Source organism: Neodiprion fabricii, chromosome 6 (genome assembly GCF_021155785.1).
Source record: "Neodiprion fabricii isolate iyNeoFabr1 chromosome 6, iyNeoFabr1.1, whole genome shotgun sequence".
NCBI classification, from domain to species: Eukaryota; Metazoa; Arthropoda; class Insecta; order Hymenoptera; family Diprionidae; genus Neodiprion; species Neodiprion fabricii.
Window position 1 is genome coordinate 26,534,966 of NC_060244.1, and position 23,373 is coordinate 26,558,338.

Consider the following 23,373-nt stretch of genomic DNA (forward strand, 5'->3'; position numbering starts at 1 on the left):
GGTCGGTAATCGTAAGCGGCTCGATCGCCGGAAAGTTAACACTGTGTTTGTGATTCGTGCTATAACGGGCAGCGCAGAGAACTGTTTTACCTCGTTTACTTTTGTTCCCGATGGCAAGCAAGGTCACAAATTTCGAAAGGTTTTTTCGATGGACTGTCTCTGTGTAACCTCTTAAAAGTTTATATTACGGAGAGAACCATGTCGAGGTTTTCTGCTCATATCAATACACTCAGTAGAATTTCGCGACAAGTACACGAGAAAAAAATGTTCCATCGAAGGTCTGAGGCGACACATTATTGGATTTCCGAAGCGCTCAGTGAAGATCTCGCGTTATCGAGAGGCAGCACTTCATAGACAATGCAATCAGCAATTAGGTAAGTAAATAAGGTAGGAAACGTTGGGAGCTAACTCGTCGGGGAAAATAGATTGATCTGGAAGCCCCTTTTACTCATATTGTGGCGCACATGAGTAACTCATTCACCTCGCAGTTTTAAAAACTGAAAAATTAACTAATACATCTGAGCTATGATGGCTGATTTACTTGAAATAATCACGCGTTGAAAACACAGCTGAGACAGTAATTGATGCATCAAAGAATCATCTGTTAGCATGCCTTAATTTTTGTTTCTATATTATATATAGTTCTCACACCCTTTGGTCGCCATCTTGAACCAGTTACGCATTCGATTTGTGAAACCTGAAAGTTTTTTTTTTTTTTTTTTACTTTGCATTAGCCATTGTACATATCTGGGGTAGAAAAAAAGCTCCGTATTCAGTGTTTTACAAAACCTTTCAATAATATTTCTCCTGCGGCCCACGGAATCAAAAATGCCGCGAATTTATTTCACAGTTCTCAATAATATGATATACATGTGAAACTCCGTTATCGTATAAAAAATTGAAAAAGTTAATTACTTTAGTCTGATCCATTTGCACTGTGCACGATATTATTCCATTGGAAGGATAGAACAACAACAACCACAACAACGACGACAATAATAATGATAATAATAATAATAATACTAATAATAATAATAATAATCCCTTGTCACGGTGGGTGCTTTAGATGCGGGTATATATTCTGGGTCAGAAAAAAACTCTTCGAAATATAGCCGCTTTCGTAAAAAAATCCAAGAGCCGAGATTGTCACCGGATCATCGGGAGCTACAGGCCGTGCCTGCAGGTATTATACGTACAAAACACTGAGGCGCGGCCTAGGTTATACGTGCAAAGCACAAACACGGCTACGCGCCGTCTCCGTCGCTCTCTCGTCCTGTATTTAGTGCAAAATTTCTTGCAGAATAGCAAATCCCCGCGAAAACGAGCCGACGTCCAATCCCCGAATTCCGTTCGGACTCAAAGGTGCCGCCTACGGATCGTCCCGTCCACCCAACGCTCGCGAAAGCTCTATGACGCAACTGGGAAGGCGGGACATTCGAAAAGAGGAGGTTGGATTCGAGCGTTGGCCCCTGGAAACATCCCTCTTTCGCAGGGGTGGCGATGTTAGGGTGGCGGCGAGGGTTGCGAGGAGGGGGGAATTGAGCGGGGGTCGTATCGGCGAGGCGAGGGGTGGAAGCAGCCCAGGATGACGTTTTTCGGGATCAAATCACCAGGCTCGTACCGCTATCAGTTCTATCTTTGATCGCGAACTGTCATAACAAACTATAAAAGCTCCGGATTTAGTACGCGGCTGCACGGTGCAGACTTCGAGTATATAACGTATTATACCTACCTACGTCTGCAGTTTTGTACGATGCGACATGCAGGCCTCTAATTACGCGACGAATAGTTTAACTTGATGATACACTCGGGCAGTTGGATCACCCCGAATTATATCATCTTCGGAATTGGCCGACAACGTGATTTTAGTTTGCATCTGTCGTGCCTTGCAGGCGCACTTTTTGTGTAAATAATCAGAGTTGTATAATAATAGCCCCACAAAAATTAAACGAAAGGTATAAGCGAAACGAGTCAAGAGACATAATAGAGTGATTTTTAAACCGACATGATGAATTTGGCTGATCAAGAAGTACCCGCCGATAACAACACCGATCTCAACAGAATGGTAAGACTTACAATTTTTGCCTTCATATTTTACAGCCGTTTCATGCATGATAATTTTTATTACGTTAGAAGATTGTAATTCGATTTAAGTATTGCAATTCTTTGGCGCACTTTATGAACTGAAAGAAAAATTACTTTTTTTTACAAATAAATGTATTTACTTGTTCCCCTGATTTTTTTTATTCGATTAATGATATGTTTTGTTCAAATAAGACGAACTAAAATCTAATAAATTTTCTAAGATCAACGCAATGATTCATTCGTTCAATTTTTCTTTTTTAACAACAAATAAATACTGTCCGAAGACTATTCAAATAACTTGAGGCTATTTTTGAATCTCCACAATAGCAGCTGATTCGAATAAAATTCATCCCAATTAACATTTTTCCCACCATCGATACATCGTCTTATTTGTACCAAAACAAAAAAATCAGGGAGAACAAGGGGACACTTCTAATTTACTTGCAGTAAAAAAGTATTTCTTCTCTTTTTTTTTTTTAAAGTATGCAATACCAAATCAACCAAGATCTCGATTAAGTATGACTTTGCGACTTCCATGTGCATGTTATCTCTGAAACCGCACTGTGCGCCGGAATGGCGTGAGGATTGGGAACTGGAAAGCGACGTGACGTCTCTCCTCCACGATATAACACACGACAATAGTCCAATGATAATGCGACTGTATATATTTCACGCCGCACGAATCCGCGAGTACATTTATACACACATAGGCGTACAAGCACTCGAAAAAAAGACACAGTTACCCCATGCAGCGGCAATGAGGTCTGAACGGAGGAGTCAATTGCCGCGGCACGCGCCTCAACGCTCGGATGCCGCGTCCCACGGGGACACCCCTTTTGTAAGTTCTAAACGCGTAATTGTCACCCCTGCAAGCCCCTGCAGCCTGTAAATAGGGACGCATCTTGCCGAGGGTATGCGATACGACCGCATACATCGACGCAAAATCGTTATACGGGGGTTCCGGAGCCGTCGCGTCGGAGAAACGCTGCAACGCTTCTTCCGGAACTCCGGGTGGCCGATAAACGTCTGAGAGGGAAATTCGGAACAGAGTTGTAGGAACCCTGCTCGATATGGAATTTGAATTTTCGGTAGATTCAATTAAATATTCTAGTCCAACTACATCAAATGAAATAATTGCACGTGCACCGCTGCAGCGCGCTGGAGCAGGCGAACGACCTGCAAATTATACGCAGGAATTTCAATTTGTTTGATCAAAAGTTGTTATATTCAGAAACTCGGTTAAGATATTGTGAATTACCAACTAATAAAGTATAATGTCTAATGTTGAAAAATTGAGGGTTAAAGCACGAACAGTTTTTCAGTAAAAAATCTCACTCCACTGTACCCGTATCAGGTGAATACCGTAGAAATTCATTGCGTAGATTTCACCAAAAGAACTTATGTAGAGAAATAATTACACCTGAGTAAACACGTTCCTGTACCTATAAATTTTTCGTTTTCAATCGAGCATGAAATAAGGTTGAGGGCTCGGTGTATCCGGAGTATTTTATTTTCGTTGTCTTCTTTTTTTGACGAGAATATAAGATACATACTTTCGCTTTCCACACCGCGGAACCACGTGGGAGTATATGGGAGACATACATCGCGGTATGGCTATTCGAGCAGCTTCTTTATATATTATACGTGTGTATATATGCGTATATAATATATATACTCGTATATATTATATATATATATTTTTGGTTTTCGAGGTGAAAGATCACCCGATTCCCACAGATCGGCACACACGTATAATACTGAATTACACGTATACCCCACCATGCACCTACCTACCCACTCGACATATGCCGGCACTCAATGACCACCGGCAGCCAGTGTTAACCGTTCGGTGTTCCCATGATCGTTGGGGCGGACCGGACCGAGGGGAACGAATCAACTCGTGTCTGTATACCATGCTCTGTAACATTTACACTATGCTGCATTGTAACACAATTGACGCAATTAATGATTACTCCCCGACAGATGATACGTCATCGATATAATATTGCACTTTGGGTTACATGGCTGAGCGTGATCACCATCGCAAGAAAAAAAGGTTCTGTTTTTAGGCTTCCGTGCATCGAAAGGAAAAAAGATCACTTTGCTGTCCGTCTCTCGAGACGCTTTTTTCTCAGGAACGGGTAGAGGTACCGAGTTGAAATTAATATCAAATACTGAGGTCTACGGTCCCTTCGAGGTGTAAGAAATTCAAGCTGCTAAGTCAGCGCAATCGGAAGATACGGCCATTTATGTCACATATTTTGACATTTTCTCTTCTCACGTCAATATAATTTTCATTATTCTTCGTCGTCTTTTTCCCTCTCATATCTTGTAACACACGGTGTTTCGCACTGTGTTACGTGACCACTGAACCCCCACCCGAGTGCCTTAACAATTGTACGCTAACAGCAAAGCGTCAAACCCTCGATATGGTCAAGAGCTAATTTTAAGACTATAGTTTTAATTTCTTTTTCGATTGTGTTTCTCCCCGTAACTGTCCTCACTCCCCATCCCGAGAGCCGGAGGACCAGAGAAGCCTTACCTACATGAGCTAGAATTTTCACCGAGGCCTTGGAGCACAGGAAGAAGCCCCCTGGACGGAGTATTCAACGTCTCGCCGGTAGTATCTGTGCATATTTTGCAAAGGAGGTCCATGTCCTCAGCGGTTGATGCCGAATCCAAGTCTCCGGAGCGACCGATTACTGCTGCATCCAGCAAATACAGATTTCGATGTGGTTTGATCGAGCCTGAGTCAATCAATCGATCATCTGAACCAGCTTCCCTTGATCCCGACACGAGGAGAGCATCTTCCGGCTAAACCTCTCACCCTCAGCAATCGCTTAACGTACGCGCAAGGACGAGACCCGGAAATCGGCGGGAGCCGCGAATCCTGCTCCTTTGAAAAGAGCCGCTGCCACCCGGCGACAACGGTCAAAGTTGGAGGCCCACCAATCCGGGCCCCCGATTACTGAGGACCAATCCCTTCTACTAACTTCACGTAAGTGAGTTTCCGTTAACGCTCGAAGACCCGAGCATCTCAGTCATTCCTATCATCTTTCTTTCCTCCGCTGTGAACTTATTGGGTCAAATAGTTTCGTTACTCTGCTTGTAAAGAAAATAAGAGTGCCATTTGCAATAATACGGCTTAAAATATCGACTCTGCAGAGCTTTTGGGTTACTGATTGCGAGTCTATACCCACTAGAATTTTCGAATTCATAATGCGGGATTCGGTATGGTGGACTGAAATCCAAAATGTCATTTGATTTTGATGAAACTTGGCAATCGAGGACTCTCGAGGTCGCTGATCACGAATCTCGGTTCGGAATTTCCAAATTCAAAATGGTGAACCCAATATGGTGGCATGGAGTGACCAACGGTATTCTGTTATGAATTGTATTCGGGCTTAATTTTTTTTCAAATTTTTTCTCCTGCCGTTTTTATTTAAAAAATTTGTTGTTGTCAATTTGATAATTTTTGTATTTTGGTTTCGTTCTACAAGATTTCTTGTACCTATTTTCCTGAAACATTGCCTTACGATTGTTATTCTGAAATATTTTTGGGGAACAGAAATTATTATAAAAATATCATGGCTTCGCGTGACAGTCCGAAAAAACATCTTCAAAATCAGATAGAAAATGAATTACGAACAGAAGAAAAATTATCAAATAGAAAAAGGAAAATAAGGTTAAAGCATTAAATAAAAACAAAAATAGAGCGTAAAATTGAAAGCCTCCCACACGTCATCAGCTGAAAACCGAGATTAACAGTCACAATGAAACAGCGTTAGTCACTCGATGCCGCCGTATTAAATCCACTTTTTCGAATTTGAAATCTTGCTTCAAAAAAACAAATTACATTGTTTCTTCACAATCCGTACATACCGAAGCCGACGTATTCATCGTTTTTGAACGCAGCCGCGGTCCATCGTGATATTGAAAACGCGAATGAAAATTATTCGACAAATGCTGCATGATAACAGTATCAATAAACCGCGGTGTCTGAGTCTGGCACGCACTCGATGTAAAACCAGACAGCAAATCACTCGATTGACTTGTCGACGAGTTTACAAGCCGTAAGTCCTTCGCTTATTGCCGGGGTCACGCCATGGAGCGGACTGCACACAAGCATTAGGGCATAATCGCCCCTGCAGCCTTCCTCCCTCATTGTCAGTCCAGCCCGTGGTGGGGAGACATACAAGACCAAACAGTCCACGTGGTCGGAGTGACAGGGAGTGTGACACACGCCTGACAGCTCGGCTCGCTTTATTACTTGACCGGACTGGACTGGACAGTTCGGTGTGTACAGTGTGACTTGTGGATGGAAGTAGATCGGTGGCAACGTGGCTCGACGGGACCGCAAAGGTGGAGAAGGTGAAAGTTGAGGGTCGAGGGGAAACTGCAGGGCGTGTTTGTCCAGTTAATTATCAAATAATCTCCTACGTCTGTTCACGTTAGCATTGGATTACGTGACCACTAAATGTCGTCGGTTGTACAAGGCCCGATGGAATTACGATTCCAAACCAGCGATGTCGGTTGTACAACGATCACCCGTGATATCGAGACAACGAAGAGCAGTTGAGACCAGGCCGAATCGGATTATATTCGAAATTAATGATTTTCGTGCACTCATCACGCAAGAGGATACATTCTGGATCGTAATTAATATCAATACTCCGAACGTCTGAATTTATAAACCTGTCTAAGATGACGGCTATTAATTGCAATTAAATAGCTGGACTGATTCATCATCGTTATGATTTTACCGAGGTAGAGGTGTAATCCTGAAACATTGTGCAAAAAAGTAATAACAATGAAGATGGCTAATTTTCACCGTGAGACGAGGGTACGGTTCTTGTCTTTTTTTTCCTGCAGTACAACGTCGTGGCTCGTTTGGGAATGCACCGCAGGCTGAGGATAGACTGGAGAGTTTCTAACAGTTGGGAAAAGAAGCCAAAGAACTCCCTTGTGGCGGGGAAGTGCGAAAACAATAACGCAGGTCACCGAGGGCCAAACAATGGGGTTTGGTGAAAACGAGAGAACAACAGAACAGTGAGAAAAATTGGCTCCACCGTACATGGAACTCTGAGAAAAACAGCTATTAGCTAATTGGTATAGTTGTACCTGTGAGTTTCTCCACTTTTTTTTTTACACTACACGTACGTCTTCAATAATTTTCTTTTTTAATTTTATTTCACTCCGACGAGCGCTGCGCGAACTATGAGCTAAATCCGTACTTGGATTAAGTGTTGTATATCATACCGTAAGTAAGAGAGTGATATAGAATGATTTGAAAATATTCATATTCTGTATCGATATTTCTCCGATTGATATGTAAGATGCTCGGAAAAAAAATATCGCTGATGATATTGGTGCAGTATATATGACTGGAGAGGAAAACGACTCGAAGGAATTCATGGATATCCCTGAGTAAATTGGAAACGTCAGAAGCACAAGACGGCTGGCAAGCTGTTTCACAGTGAGCGGTAAACCTCAGTTATGAAAAACCTCTAATAATAGATTTGAGGATAAGAAAATTTGTCCAGGAGGCGGGCGAACGACCGTGAGGAGGTATGTAGATGAAAGCGTTTATATTGCAGAAATATATCCGTAGTGAAAACACACTCGTATTCCGCAAGGAGTATAATAAAAAGGGTGAGGAGGTTTGGTGAGGGGGGAGACAGTCAATCGAGCAGCATTAACAAAGTTAACCAGCTAATGACGCGTAAGCTAAGTATGCAAACACCGCCGCGTGCCTCCTCCATATATCCACCAATTCCCATTTCCCATAGGGGGAAATCTGCCCCCCCCCCCCCCCCCCCCCTCAGTATGCGATCCCAGCAGACTTCCAGAGTGCGACAGTGTCCTCAACCCTCGACCGAGCTGCATCACATAGTTCCAGAGTCATCCAGTCGAGTGGGAAAAACGCCCCCGAGGGTCCGGGAATAGAACTCCGGTGGTGGAACCGTACAGAGCGCGATGAGAGGTGACTTTTGGATCAGCCCGTCTTTCGATAACCAATTAAGCGATCTTTTACCTGCTCCGTAAGTGTCTGCTATAACTGGTGACGAAGTTACGGACAAAAGATCGTCTCGAAGTATAAGCTATCTGGAATTCAACATCCACACATACATGCAACGCCGTGATGCACACGTAGATGATATTGGCGAGGCGAGGTAACCTGGTTTACCACAAGATTGCCCCGCGGAGAGGAAGCGTTCCAATCAGTCACCGGATGTCTTCCGCGCCCATCTTCGCTCTTTCCCCTTTCCCTCGCAGCCCCGCAAGCTCTGTCGTCTCGCCCTCTTCGCCCCATTCAGACCTGCGACTCGGGAAGATCCGTCTGTTTCATCCACCTTCGTCCCTCGATCAGTTATTCCTCTTTATCTCCGATCGAACAACCGAATTTCTCTCGTAGGTATGCTGACCGTTGTTGCTTTTTCTGTTTCAGACCGGCGAGGCGTACAACAGATTGAGTGATCCGGTGCACCCCATCACCTCTGGGTATTACGTGTCACCGTCCGGAGTCGAGAAGACACACGGTGAGTGAACCTGAAAACACACACCTTGCAGTTCCTATTTTAGGCCATTCATGGATGGAAAGAGCAGTTTCTTCTCCAATCGAATGAACTTCGATCTGTACACGGTTTATGGCTACACTACCATGGCTTGGTTTATCCTCTACTTCGATCTTCCGCTTCTTTCACAGCACGTGTTGAGAATCTGCAGATCGGTGGTTATACGCCAACAGCGCGGTGCTTTGAAGCACTTTTGATAGAATACAAGACGCGCGGTTTGGTAGGGAGTGAGAGAGAGAGAATGTAGTCCCCTTCGATTCAGCCGGGCTGTCAGCCGCACGCCCACAAGGTCGATATCTTTATCACAACGTCATCAACTGCCAACAATATTATTTTCGAAAAGGGAAAATGCGGGACGAGTCGAGACTCTGGCAAAACTTGGTGCACGTACCTCATGCGGTGCCGATCACTCAGTCACCGGCTCGAACGTCTCGTCTTTCCAAACTTCTCGTTTCACTTCCAATTCTCATCGCCCACCCTGAAACGTATAATCATCTTTGTAACAACGATCTTAAGCTGTCAAAATCAGCGGGCACTTGTTCTTCTTCCATTAGAGGCAACGTTCCCCAAGCAATGCTTCGAAGTCTCTTATCTACCAAGCCGTTCAGGGTAAACGGATGAATCCATTCACGTTTCGACAAGGGTGGAATCTGGAAGCCGAACGTTATGGTCGAGAGTTTCTTTTCCTCCCCGAGTCGTCTGACCGTCATCCTTGACCCACTACCCTCCTCCAATTCGTGAGCGACGGAACCCCCGCGGCGGGGAATTCAATAAGCAACAAATTATCACCGCAAATACTCCCCCGGGTTTCTCACAAGCGTGTTGCCACCTTCGTTGGCAAGCTTTTACCTACTGCATCGACAGATCGACCGGAGTGCATGTTGGCAGACGTGACGACTACATTCGCACACGGACGGACGAGAGTTTTCACCCTCCGCCGTTCACCCGGCTCTCTCTCTCACTCTCTCTCTCTCTCTTCAGTGATTGACACTTTGTAGATGTAGCATTGGCATGCCACGGTATAAGCCGCTACTCCGAGGGTGGCGTAACTCAATCAGAACCTATAATGCCGCAATTCCAGCTCGGTAATCGCGTTACGATCACGGTTTGCGTGTAAAAATATTGAAATCTTCTCCGAGGCCAGACACTCCGCGTTCTTCGATTCCGAATATACCCCTCGAAACTTTCGTCTGACTTTCCGAGTCACTGCAGGCTTTAAAAGCGTCTCCGTGAATCGTCGACCAAACAAGACATCCAGTCTTGCTGCCTATTCCATTCCTCGACACGCTCATGAGTCCTACTCGGAGAAGGTCCGTAACCATTGGACCAGATCAGACGAAGGGGTTTGCGACGAATGAAACGAGATTAACGATGAGTGGACTACCCGCGGTGGTCAGAGACACCCATTAAACACACCCGATACACAAGAGGCTAATTGCTGCGTCTGGGGATAGTCGAGATGTAGATACTTACATGCTGCGCTGCAAGGGTTTTCGTATCTTTCCCTAATTTCTGCAGGGTCCGTTTGAACTGATTCATCCTCAGGATTCTGGACCCTGGATCTATTGTCACCGAATCCTGTTCACGGAACAAAGTCACCACCGATTCGTCACGTCGTTGTTAATGAATTTCATGCTCTCGGTTCTTCTTTCGGCTGTTGTATTGTTATCACTAATACTATAGTTGTGGGGATAAAAGACAAGTGCGATTCTTTGAAATGCAGTCGTAGATCGTTGTTCAAGCAATTACTTTACACACGTCTTATCGCATTCTGTTTTAGGTGGCGATTTGTACCCCAGTCAAGAATACCGGCAAGAACCGTGGCTCCAGGATGGTAAGCATGATTATTTATTCAAGTTTAGTAATGGGTTGTACCCATGGTTACGGTTCATTTTCATCTTTATCTTTATTTTTTAACGAGAGAAATTAACGTACAGCTTACGATTTGCTGTTCCTGTGGAGGATTACTCGATTTTTGTGGGACCTTCCGGCAATTTATAAGTATTAAATTCGATCGTTCGTCTCTGATTTCAATTTTCAGAGGCTTAACACTTGGAACTTTATTAAAATAATTCTATCGAAGTCTTCCCTGTTCACAGTCTTCGACTTTAATTTTTTTTTTCGTTCATCCTCCAAAGAATTAGGAAACCTGCGGAGAATTAAAATGTAAATTTATTCGAACAACTCCATTACTCGCGGCGAGCAGTATCTACTGCTGAAAGTAAATTAAACTAATCGCGAAATATGAAGAGAAAGTAAGAGCAAGTGATAATGAACTTGGAAGCGATAACTATGTTTCAATTTATACATCACAATCAGCGAGTGAGAGCAAAAATTGCTCCTCATTTGATCATTTTATCGTCTATCATAATTGCATTACAATTATTTTGGTTATTCTTATTTACAGCTCGCGTATAAAAAACTGACCGATCAGGTCAACAACATTCTTTATCTTCTCTATTACCGTGCGAAAATAAACAGTCATCATCGACAATGATTGCGTCATGAATCGAGCAATAATTCTCTTACTAGGTTTTAAAAATAACTTCTTCATACTTTTCTCACTTCATATATTTAATATCAAACTCCAACTTCATCGGCCCGGATAGCTCAGTCGGTAGAGCATCAGACTTTTAATCTGAGGGTCCAGGGTTCAAGTCCCTGTTCGGGCGGTATTTTTTTGTACTTTTTTTCAACAATGTTTTTCCATTTCAATCGAATTCAGATCATAGTACGGATAATTTTCTATTTCCGGAATTTGTTTATAACCGACCTTTGATCACAAGATTGTAAAGAACAGAAGTTCTCATGTCCCAATTTTTTTTACACATCATGCAATGAATATACATATCTATAGAGACCGGGGGGTGAGTCCGTGGCAGGTTACAACTTTATTTTAGATATTGTTCATTCTCGACAGCTGATGGATGTTGACAATTTATTGATGAAAAATCGGCTAGTCGAAGAACGAGAAGCGACAGTCCGCAAGCAGGGCACAAAGCAGCGAGGTTAAACCGGCGCAAGCAAGCCGACTGGTACCCATTCATTGTTCTCTAATATCAGTAATGCCTTTGAAAAGGTTCGTCGTTCGTCGAAGCAGCTTCTCTCTAAGTCATTACCTAATCGAGTATCGGCAGAGGCGTCGCGTTGTAAATTCACTGTCGTCGACAAATCGTTTTTCACCGAATCATCATTATCTCCATATATGTACGTAGTATCATACCTACAGTGTCTATATACTCGAATCGAATTCCGCGCAACAATAAACTATCGACAACAATGGGACGGCTCGCACGGCTTGTCCTCGGTGTTGTTGCTAATCGCGAACAGTCGAACCCCATTAAATTGATTAGACCGGCAAGTTCTATTAGTCTGGTTTCTCTTTTCGCACACATACGTGCATTGCGTCTGACTGTGTTAGGTACACCAAAACGAACCTTTCGATCAATTTGCCAACTTTCTTTCCCGCAAGGTAGGAGAAAACGGAGGGTTGAGGAAGTCCTATTGTCGGCGTCTAGATCCCATAAGCTTGGACCGTGATACTTCGTGAGAACTCAGGAAAAACTTGCGACGGTTTCCCAATGACCTTACCGTTTTTTGATTTCCCTTATCATAGATTTAGAGGAAACGAATTACCCAACGATTCACTTCCTCCATTGATTCCAAATCGGGACCCTGCAGATGTTATCTTTGTACTCGTGAAACGGTACCTGAAATCTGATCCCAACTTCCCTAGGGAATTTTAAGAGCCCTTCTGCTCTCTACGGTCATTTGAGCACTTGCAATTTGTACTCACGATACAATGTAAACGTTTATTATACGTACCGATGCAAAAAGAGGCAGTACAGTGTGATGTGATAAAAATATTTCTTTTCGTCGGGTTTACTGTCTGAAACATACACCGCGTTAAATTCTCAAACAAAAATTTCTCAACAATGGTAATACATCTATGATAAGGGCATTTTATCACGATCACGATGGTTCAACCGTGTTTAACCCTTTCGCAATCAGTCACACATTTTTAATTCAACACGTTGGCCTAAATTTTGTTACCCGGAGGTTTTTGGGATCGCTGACGACGTATCTGAAGTTAGAATTTGATAGTTTCTAAATCCAAGATGTCGGATCGCTGAGCATCCCACTGTGACTGAAATGGTTGTTATTTTGCAACGAACGAAGTATTAAGACCTTGATGAAGCAGAAATTGAAGCTCGATAACACTCGGAAGGATGATTGTATCGAGATACTTTGACCGTCGATGCTGTGCTGCAAAAATCTGATATCATGCATCGAGCTGTACGTGATTGTGCATATCTCGCGTTAATACATAAGCAGTTACATTATGTACCACATTATATGTATACTTATAGAGAGATCGATTAGCTAAGGTCTAGTCTCAGACTTGGAGCATTAATATTAATTATTCAGCTAACTGTTGGTATAATATACACACTGGCTTGTAATGGTTCAGTGGGGAGGATTCGGGGTAGTTAAGAGGGGTGCGCCGGGGTGAAAACGCGTCGCTCGCCCGGGTCTGCAGCCGCCCTTTTCGACGTCGAGGCGATCCTCCTCTCGCCGCCAAGCCGTGGCAATCGACCATAGCACATAATAAATATACGACTCTGCAATCATGCTAATGCGTGCAGTCAGCACTGCGCAGCCTACCTAAACCTACGATGCAGTTAATCCTCATACCTGCGGGTAAAACGATTTCAAAATCCGATTATCGCCTGCTTTATTAACGAACTGTGAAAATCTACAAGATTCACTCGTCACACGGTTCTCCTGATCGTTAATAAACTTTCGCGAGTCGGGGAATTTACGTATTTGGAACCAGCGCCCGTTATAAGGTCAACCGCGGGGCTGTAGGGGTGGAACTATCGGGACATTTTTCCGATTACCTTATTACCGTTCCTCCGACTCGTGCAATCGTTAACAATTGTGTGTGATGAATGAAATTTTGGTTTCAGGCAGCAGCTGCGAGACCGAGGACAGCGAGCAATACGTCCCAGAATTTCATCACATATCAAGTTAGTATGTGAGGAAATATTTTGCTGTCTATAGTTTATCATTAGTACAAAATATAGCAAATATAGTTGACGAGCCTTAGCTGCGCGTTTGCGATGTTCGAGAAGCAATTTCCAAGCTATTAGAAATTCGACGGAAACTACGTGCAGGATTTCTCACACACGCGGATTGCTCGTGTACCTAACCGCATCTATGCAGCGGCTTCAACGTTGCGATAGCATTCGATAATCAGATTTCTGTACACGGAGATGAGATTATCGTCGAGCACGTCGCGGCTCGGGATTTTTCACGATTTTTTACACACCTCCTATTTACCTAAGTCAGACCCTCGGGTTAGTAAAAAAGAAATATAGGCAGGTATATGAAATTTAGCCGGAGGACTCGGGGCCAAGGACCGAACGCTTTATTAAAAATTAAGCCCTTGGGTGATTTTTTAAACAAGCACCGGCGTATGTTGACTTTCATCCATCCTCCTCCCCCTCCTCCTCAGCATTCGTCTCATTTCACCTCACCCCATCGATATCGATAACGCGGATTACACTGAGAAGCACTTTATGTATTAAACCAACAATCGTTGAGTATCTTTTCCAGCGATTTTTCTGATTTATTTCCTCTTACCAAGGGTCCGTTTCGCTTTTCCTACACAACGAAAATTAAGCGGCTATCAGCTAAATGGGTTTTTATTTTCTTACTCAACGTTCAATTTTCTACACACGAGAGGCTTCACTCGGTGATACGGTTGAACGAATTTATCGAATTTAGATCAAACAAACGCTTCCATTTTTTATTTTTTCAATCACACACCAGGTATACAACTCACATGTTTTCCATTGCTTTTCTTTCTTTCTTTCTCCCATTCCTCGTTTACATACGAGGAATTAATATTCTCGTGTAAAGTTGTGTATATACACAGTACGCATACGTGGATACCCTAACGTATCCACATATTGCACGGTACACGGCTTATATCATCAGCACACGCCGCGGCAGTGCAAATAGCCAATGGCGTTGAACGCGTGGTTCGGTTATTTTGCGTTAACAAGGCCGCTGAATTGCCCAGGGTAGCAAATTGACGAGATTTTATCATCATGATCACCGCTGTTAAAATGTAAAACAATATTGACTCGCGTGGCCGACGGATCTGGCGAAAAAACCTAACTTTGCTAACGATCATCTCTAGGTAAAAAAGAAACAGTTGTTATTAAAACATGAATTTAAACAACCTAAAATTCAATTACCGATAAACAGTCGGATTCCTCTCGTTTAGAAAAACGAATGACCAGACGCCACATTTAATCCATTTTCGCGTATGCACGGCATTCAGTGTGCACACTGTACCTGATATCTAAAGTGCCTAAGAGTCGGGCCGATGATAAGTGAAATACGAAGAAGAGCAATAAGGAGGAGGGGCGGGGGCGGCTACTGTTTACAAATATAACGATAGCGAGGGGATTCAGTCGACTTATGCTTCCCACGACCAGCGTTTGTTTGATTTATTAACAGCCCCCCCGTTGAATTGCTACCCCTCCCACCCAACCCCATATTTCCTCCCTTTCTACCCCTAGATCCACGTCCCCTTCACCCCGCAACACCAGCGGCGACTCGACTCTTCTTCCGGTGGGACACGCGCCACCGTAATACATGGTGGTGAATGCTGACGGATCGCGCTTCGAAATGAAAACGTTTTTGCTCTCCTATAAAGATTCGCCTGCACGTGTAATTAATTGCGTACATAATGTGTTACGTTGAGTCGTAATATCTGTATGAGCGCAATAACGCCCAATCCCATGTACAAGCTCAGATTTCGTCAAACATGCATCATGCAGGTCTCTGTATGGTCACAGAGTGCTGCTACTTGCTGGGCTTGATTCTTGTCTTATCTTGACGCTAGTGAAAATTGTGGTGTGTTATTGTTCAGGTGGTGGGGTGAAACAGGAAGCAGCTGGTAACTGCAGAAGAAGTGCGGTGACGGAAAGTACGGAAGTGACTGAGGTCACGGAGACCCCGGAAGCGAGCTATCATCCGCAGTACAACTCCGGATTGCAGGCTCATTCCCATTCGCAAAGCAGCAATTTCTTGGATCTCAGCCCAGCTACACCGGCTTCTTGTTACGGGTATATGGAATTCTTTTTACTTTATATGTTCATACGAAGGCCTTGATTCGCGTATCTGGAATCCATCGAGTCAGTCGCGTCGACATTGTAATACTCGATGAGCACGGCAGTATGATGATTTTCACTCTGTAGGTCACGGTTGTGAGGAATGTTTGGTGCCTTGATGAATGAAGTGATTCATCGACTGACATCTCGCATAATTTCGCGTCATTCGCCCATCTAGGCGACCAATCACCTCTGCTTTGCCTTTTTTAATCGATCTTACATTTATTCTTCATTGACTCCAGATTAGTCAGAACGTGATGTCTTAGATTCGTGTCGGCAATCATGCCGCTGTCGTAAAGTTATTCACTTGAAATTCGTGAAAACTTATTTGATTTGAAACATGGTACAAGCATCGTTTGATCAATGGTACTTTAGTGACAATGTGTGATCATGTACCTATTCTCTAAGAATAACCTGTTGCACCGCTGGACGAAATGGCGTCCCCATTCTGCACATGAACTTGAAGGACGGGGGAAAAGATGCTCAAGCTCTGAAGTTTGAATCGGTGTCGGATCACTGAAAGTCATTTTATCTTACTCTCGTGTCTGCCGTCAAAGAATTAAACATTAATACCTCCTTCCAAGTCGCGGAACCGCTTGGATAAATCGATAAACGTCGTTTTCTTTTACAGGAGTAACCGATTGAGTTCCCAAAGAGTTAAATCTGGCTCAAAAAGTATCGCGGTCAAGGAGGAACCGACGGATCGGGGTTACATCGAACCGACCAGCACCGTGACTACCCTATCGTCGTCAGGACCTGCCGAGCACAACGGTGAGCTTAGGATTAGTCCGGTCCGTGTTCTCTTGTGTCGCGATGCAGGATCCTACTCAGCACACAGTGCAAAATCAGAGGAAATCGTCTTTCAGTGGCGTTTTCTGACGGCCGATGAGCATTCGTTGACAACGATCGTTTGTTGGTCGGACCCTCCTACGCTCGGCTAACCATAGCTAATACAAACAGCGATACATTCGAGCGAGTACTGCACGAGGCCATTGTGGCGTAGAGCAATGATTCAACTATCATATAAAGTCAAGTAATCGAATCCCCTCGCTGGATCGCTCGGCCACTCATCCTTGGACCGTGACGAATCACTGCACAAAGGAACCACCGCGTCCCCCAGTCCCATCCCGATGATCCTACACCATCCCGGCGACAACGCAGTAAATAACCATCGCTAGACACTCCTCGGATTTGCACGTGTCAACCGTCGTCCCTTCTGCACCCGCACGTTCATCCATACGTCGTGCGCCATCCATTTGTGCAGAGTCGACTTCTGACATAATCATTAAGAGAATATCCGATGCACATCCGTTCCGTATAATCTGATACATGAGACCTAGCGATGGATCCAACGATTCTTACATTCTTCCTTGTTTCCGAAGTCCATACGGTGCGATTGACAATTCTTCATATTTGATTAACGCTCGCTGAGGACGTACAAATTCCGCTTCAAATCACGCCGAGTAATTTACCTACCGTCAAGCGCAAACTCTAATTGGCGAAGTTTTTGCAGCGTCTGGAAGCCGATCGGAATCGAGAACATGGCGAAAAAGTCATGCGAGAGAATTTATCGGGGGTGAAAATAATCCATGTAGCGAAGAACGTGCGGCGAGCATGACCAGGTGAGGCATGATGATGATTGTGCCTTTGTTTAGAGCGCGTATCCATGCCGTGAATTCCTCCGACCCACCTGCCCCTATTTAGTCCGCCATTCCCTGGCTAGGGGCTGATTAATTAGTGAGACGCATTAACAAACCTCCCTGGCTCGTCTCATCCTCCGACATCATCGTCTTCTATCTCGGTCTCTCACCCAGCGTAGGAACTACAGGCATACGTGTAGGTGAAGCTACTCTCACTCTCTCTCTCTCTCCATCTCTCTACAGCAGGGGGTAAAAAAAAGCTGGAAAAACGGAGAGCCACCCCTCCGTGCAGGCGCAGTGCCGTAGCGACGAGAGGCGAGGATCCGACCCGGGCGCGTCAACTCAATTATACATACGCGACCCGACATGCCAGGAGCGTCGAGGGGCGAGGGTGGAAGGGTGGAGAACCGTAGCGAAAAAGAGGAAGAGTTCCTCCCGTACATCCAACTCTCGTGATCCCTTTCTCTCTCTTTCTCTTTTTCTCTCTATCTATCTAGTTTTTATTTCTCTCTCTCTCTCTCTCTCTCTCTCTCTTTCTCTCTCTCTCTCTCTCTCTGTCTCACTTTTTCATGTCTCCCTTCTCCTCCTATACACGCGCTGCGATTTGTACCGATGAATTTTTCATATGCGCTTTCAGCAGCCCGGCTGCTGCTGTTCGCTGCTCTTTTTGCTGTCCGTTTCAACGCGAAACTGGATACGTGTACACTATCGTCAGAGCGACGACGGTTCTGACGACGATCATGATGTTAGAAAAGCTCCCTTGTTACCGGACGGAAGATCAACCGTACCGACAGAAGGAACACGGCTTGGTTTACTTCAAAACGCGTTGAATTACTCAAGGTTTGCTCGATTCGAAAACGATCACTGTGATCCAGCAAATGATCTAAAGTCGCACTACCTTAACCAACCGAATCAAAAATCCCGGATTCTTCTAGACGACATCTTTTTTTCCTCATTCCAGTTTTTGAACATGGGCTAAACCGACCCAGCGACTTGTTCTGGCTGCTTCTGATTCTCCTTTGCACAGACGGTATATCCTGATGTTTACTGTCACCGGAAGTCAAGCCGTACATAATAGATGTTCCCTATCTGCTGTCCACACAACGTCGCTTCTTATTTGGTGCTGTGCGTTATGTTCGATGGTCCGTTAGGTCATGTCGACTGTAGCATGAATGTATTAGAGTTACTGACCTAAATATTCTTGTCAGTGAAATGATAAAAAAAAGTCGCGAAATTTGATCCTGTAATTATTCCGCAGGTTGTGCGACTCGTATAATAAAGCAGAAAAGCCCGCGGAAGTTGACTTTCAATATTCCCGACAGCGCAGCGCACGAACCTTAAACGGATTATGAATTGCGAATAGCTTTTTTCCGATCGCTGATCGCGGGCTCTCTTGGAGGGGGTCGCGTGCGTTGCGTGCCGCGGAGCTTTTCATTAATATACATATCTCCGAGGCGTCTGGATCTTCCAGGGCTCCATCCCCCGATAACAGACACCGCGGCCTTACGCCTCGGCTTTGAATATCGAGCAATTTCCTGCCGACGTTACTTCGACGAGCTGTTTTCCTTGTCGCGAAACGTGAGTGCAATTGTTATTACGCGCCCTTGGTGCTCTATCCTCAGACACGAGAAACTTCGTGTCGCGTTGTCTCGGTTCGTGATAAGCTTTGAAAATCTTTGACAAGTTTCTAACTTCTTATAACGTAACCAGCAGCGATGATCGTCCAGAAAATATTTTACGAAAAAGTCGACAGACACACGACTTCGATATTCAGGGTGCAACGTAACTTCCGAATGCTTGCATTATGAGTTTTCATTGCGATCACTTACACTTACGCTGAAGTGTTACCGAAACGGAACATTAATAATAGCAATGGTGATACCGCTCACTTCTTGTTCTAGTCTTATTTTCAATATTCTCTTCTCATCAACGCGCCGAGATTTTATTTGAAACGTCTCGCATAACTGATTAATCCCCGCTAATGGTCTTAAACCAGTCCTTTCGTTATACTGGAAGTTTTAGGCAATAGGAATTAGAGTCTCGTTATTAATGGGTAACGTGGCGGGTAATTTGCTAACGGTCAGCTCGATTAAGGTTATAAAATACTCTGATGATGTATTTTTTGTACCTCTAGGTACGAATGTGTAATGCATCAATTGACGGTGTTGACTCACACGCGTTTCGTTCACATTGAAACCAGTATATTATCAAGTCCAAAGCCTTCCACACTAATCAACTATAGAGTCTAATTTCAATACATACTGAGATTTTGAATAGGTTTCAGAAATTATATATTTTCCCAAACACCCGGCGCAAGAAATATGATATGGGTATCCAATAGCAAGTAGCACAACCTTTGAGATACATTAAATCCGTGTTCTGTTTTCAAAGGGGATCTGCTGCACCATCTCCGGGCAGTTTATCTCGCATAATCCACACAATTACAGAAGCAATCAGCAGGAGGGTTGAAGCGAGGCTGTTTTACTTAGTAGCCGCAAGTAAACGCCGTTGAACAAAGTTTATATACGTTAACCTGTCTACGAGTTTGGAGCGTCGGGGAACGGAGAAACTGAGGGTGGTTGTAGGCTGAGCCGAGGGATGGTTTGCGGTTAGTTTCAGATTAAAATTAATCGGGAGTTGATGAAAACGGTCGTATACCTACGCATCGTTCGTTAGATGGACGAACTCGGGGTTAGTCGAGGCTAACGGGGCTGGTCAGTCATCCCCATCGGCCAGACCACTTGCTCGCTCTCAACCCCGGCCTTCCAGCTTCACAGCTTAACAACTGAGCTTTCTCTATCCTCCATCACCCTGATTCTGCAGCCCTTCGGGATCCTTCAATTATTCACGGTAACACCCCGTGTTGGCTACTCCCTTCTCGGTATTTTACGCCCGGTTAAATGGTGGGCATTTTTTCGCTCTTTTATACCTGAAATTGAGACTACGCCACTTGGTTCGCAATAAATGATTTATAGAAATGGCACAGTAAGTGGGGAGACTTCTCAAAATGTTTCTTCTGAGTGTCTTTTATCATCGGGAAAACACTTTTTTCACATCTTTACCAGAGAAAAGTCGGCTTCAGTGTTTCAAAGGACCAAGGACCGTGATTCTAAGGATCAGCGGAGCTTTGCGGACGCAATTTCTGATTAAAACAATGATTCCGTTTTAAAACCACGGCTCGCCACCGACCACCCCGTACAAGAGCAAAGAAGATTATATGAAAGGGTTAAACTCCAGGCAGACAGTCTCCTGAATAATATATACAACCGGATTTTACCAGTCCTGCGTTGCTGCACTCCGCGTGCAATCTGCTGGTGTAACAGCACCGGTATACTTCTAATGACTAATTATTATTAAGTAGATTTTAAACTGTACCAAAATCTGCGAGCCCACCCACATAATTTCATGCCCGTAACTCTGAAGGTGATTGATTGATCACCTTCGTTCACTGTACGTAATATATGGTGTTGGATATTCTGTTCGCCGATTAAAGAAATGTGTACAATCGTCTCTTAGATATCGTGGAACATGATGAACGAGAAAAACTGCGAACATCCATTCCACTGTATGAAAATTTTTTTGGTAAAATTTGAACCTTTACTGGAAGTAAAATGCGGTGGCAGACTTTTCTAGCCCATTATTTGGTGCCAGTGTGATAATATATTATTTTATACAATTTCCCAACTGACTACAAAGATTGTTCTACGGTATTCGGTCGTTTTGGTCAATTTGGACAGCACCATTTTTCCTAGTGTTCCCATCTTCAACTACCGTCAATCCCATAAAACTTGCAAATTGTTTTTCCATCAGGAAGTGGTCTCGTTTATCAACCTTCGCAACAACAGCAGCAGCAGCAGCAGCAGCAGTACTCCAATGGAACTGCGCAAAGGGAGTCTAGAAGCTCTCCGACATCAAGCCGGCCAGCGAGCGCCTCCTCGGCAACGTCCCAATGGCCGTCGGTGGCACCCCCTTCGAGCACCGAGGGGTACGCATCGCGTCAAGAGACCGCTTGGAACGCGGACATCTACGCGAAGCGCAGCGTAACACCGACGTGGACCGAGCTCGGAACGCCATTGGAGACGCGGACTTCGAGCACCTCCGCAACGTCCTGGGACCGGCAGTCCTCCTGCTTCCAGAAGAGGACCTCGCCCACTCCCTGGAGCGCGGATTACGCCAAGCGGTCACCGACCACCACCTCCTCGCCATGGAGTGAAGTTGCCGTTGGGTACCAGCAGCAGAGAAGAGGCTCTCTTCAACTCTGGCAGTTCCTTGTCGCTCTTCTGGACGACCCGGCTAATGCACCTTGCATCGCGTGGACCGGACGTGGAATGGAGTTCAAGCTGATCGAGCCGGAAGAGGTGAGTGTCTCGATTCCATTGCTCGGTCATCAACGGATTTGGACTCTTCAGGGTCTGATGTTCAAACGGTTCAACCCTCCATCAACGATCGATGGTTGTACGGATTAATTCTGATCACATTTTCATGCAGGTCGCGAGGAGGTGGGGCGTTCAAAAGAACAGGCCAGCGATGAATTACGACAAGCTGAGCAGATCTTTGCGATACTATTACGAGAAGGGGATAATGCAGAAGGTAGCTGGCGAACGGTACGTTTACAAGTTCGTCTGCGATCCAGAGGCACTCTTCAACATGGCCTACGGCTCGGGCAGCACCACTGCTGCTGTTCCTACGGAAATTCAGACCACCGGTGTTAGGAACAGCCATTCTGCCGTCGCGAAGACCGCCTCTACTACCGAATCCACGGATTTGGGAAAGCACAGCTCAACTGGATATGGTGACGCCGTTTTAGCAATGTATTCTAACACCGCTGCAGGTAATTTTCGCGGAAATTGTACTAGACTCTTGACTTTTTTCTGAAAGTCTTCTAGTCGTAGATTCTCTCATAACAAAGTCATAACGTTTAGATCCTACAATCAAACCTGTCTTCTCGCAGTTTACGGAAGCCACAGTCTGCATCACCTGCACCAGTATCTGGGCAGTGCGAACGAGGGCTTCAAAACCCCGTCGGCAAGGTATCCAGCGCACTACGCGCACCAGTACACCAACAATAACAACCACCACCACCACCACCACCATCATCACCCCTCGACGGCTTACACGGAGTCGTTTTTGAACTACGGTCGGCTTTCCGCGCACGATTTCTCCTTGGATGTCAGAGCCCACGAGTCCGGGAGAGCGAGCAGTGGCTACCACCAGAGTAACGAATCCTCGACGTTATCGGCCGGGACCAGAGAAATTGATACCGCCAGAACTCGGGTCTCCGAAACGACCGGTGTTGATTCTGCGCGCGCCCAATTATCGGCCACCAGCGTTACCGACACGCAAGCACCGCTGCTCGATGGTAGTGGAGGCGCAAAACTTGATCAGACGTCGTATCACTGTCTAGGAGTCGGTAGCTGCGTGTGTTGAGAATACCGGTCGTTTCGACGGACTTTTAGTCGATAGGGAAAAAGTCGATTGTAAATATTGCGCAACACCCTGGGATGGAAGTTGTCGTAATTGTGCGCTTCGTCGTGCATGGAAACGATAATTATTCATAGAATAGTGTCCGAAATCAGTATGAAATTCTATAATAATATAGAATAATCTCGATCTAGTCGACGCAAAACTTTGTGATTTATTTATTTTATTGTTGCTGTCAAGCGTGATGATGATTACCACACGGATAGTGCTATCGCTTGCGGGATAGATTTATCAACAATTAATTAATTAATGTAACGTTATTATTTATTGTGTAAATATAATAAATTTCTTTTTCAACGCTCACGTACACTATAAAGTATACGACGAAGTTGCCATAGTTGCTTGCGAACGGACAGTTTTCATGTTCCTGTGATCAACCTTCTCAGTTGTGGAATTCATCGTCCT

At 44.7% G+C, this 23,373-nt stretch overlaps 1 protein-coding gene and 1 non-coding gene across 2 annotated transcripts; both read left to right on the forward strand.

Annotated features, from left to right (window-relative positions):
* Window positions 1-1,928: 1,928 nt before the first annotated feature.
* LOC124185805 (ETS translocation variant 4) lies at window positions 1,929-23,260 on the forward strand. Its single transcript, XM_046576933.1, has 9 exons — window positions 1,929-2,065; window positions 8,534-8,624; window positions 10,441-10,494; window positions 13,631-13,690; window positions 15,607-15,802; window positions 16,479-16,618; window positions 21,298-21,845; window positions 21,976-22,318; window positions 22,439-23,260. Exons 1-9 carry the CDS (start codon window positions 2,006-2,008, stop codon window positions 22,912-22,914), a joined length of 1,968 nt encoding a protein of 655 aa, XP_046432889.1. The 5' UTR covers window positions 1,929-2,005; the 3' UTR covers window positions 22,915-23,260.
* Window positions 11,260-11,332, forward strand: Trnak-uuu. Its single transcript has one exon. It is a non-coding gene; the product is annotated as a tRNA-Lys (tRNA).
* Window positions 23,261-23,373: the final 113 nt, after the last annotated feature.

Bases quoted from the DNA above. Each gene is read 5' to 3' on its own strand.
- LOC124185805 (XM_046576933.1), top strand. From the start codon at position 2,006: ATGATGAATTTGGCTGATCAAGAAGTACCCGCCGATAACAACACCGAT. The intron at 13,691-15,606 runs GTTAGTATGTGA...GTTATTGTTCAG, and splicing joins AGAATTTCATCACATATCAA to GTGGTGGGGTGAAACAGGAA. The intron at 21,846-21,975 runs GTGAGTGTCTCG...ATTTTCATGCAG, and splicing joins AGCTGATCGAGCCGGAAGAG to GTCGCGAGGAGGTGGGGCGT.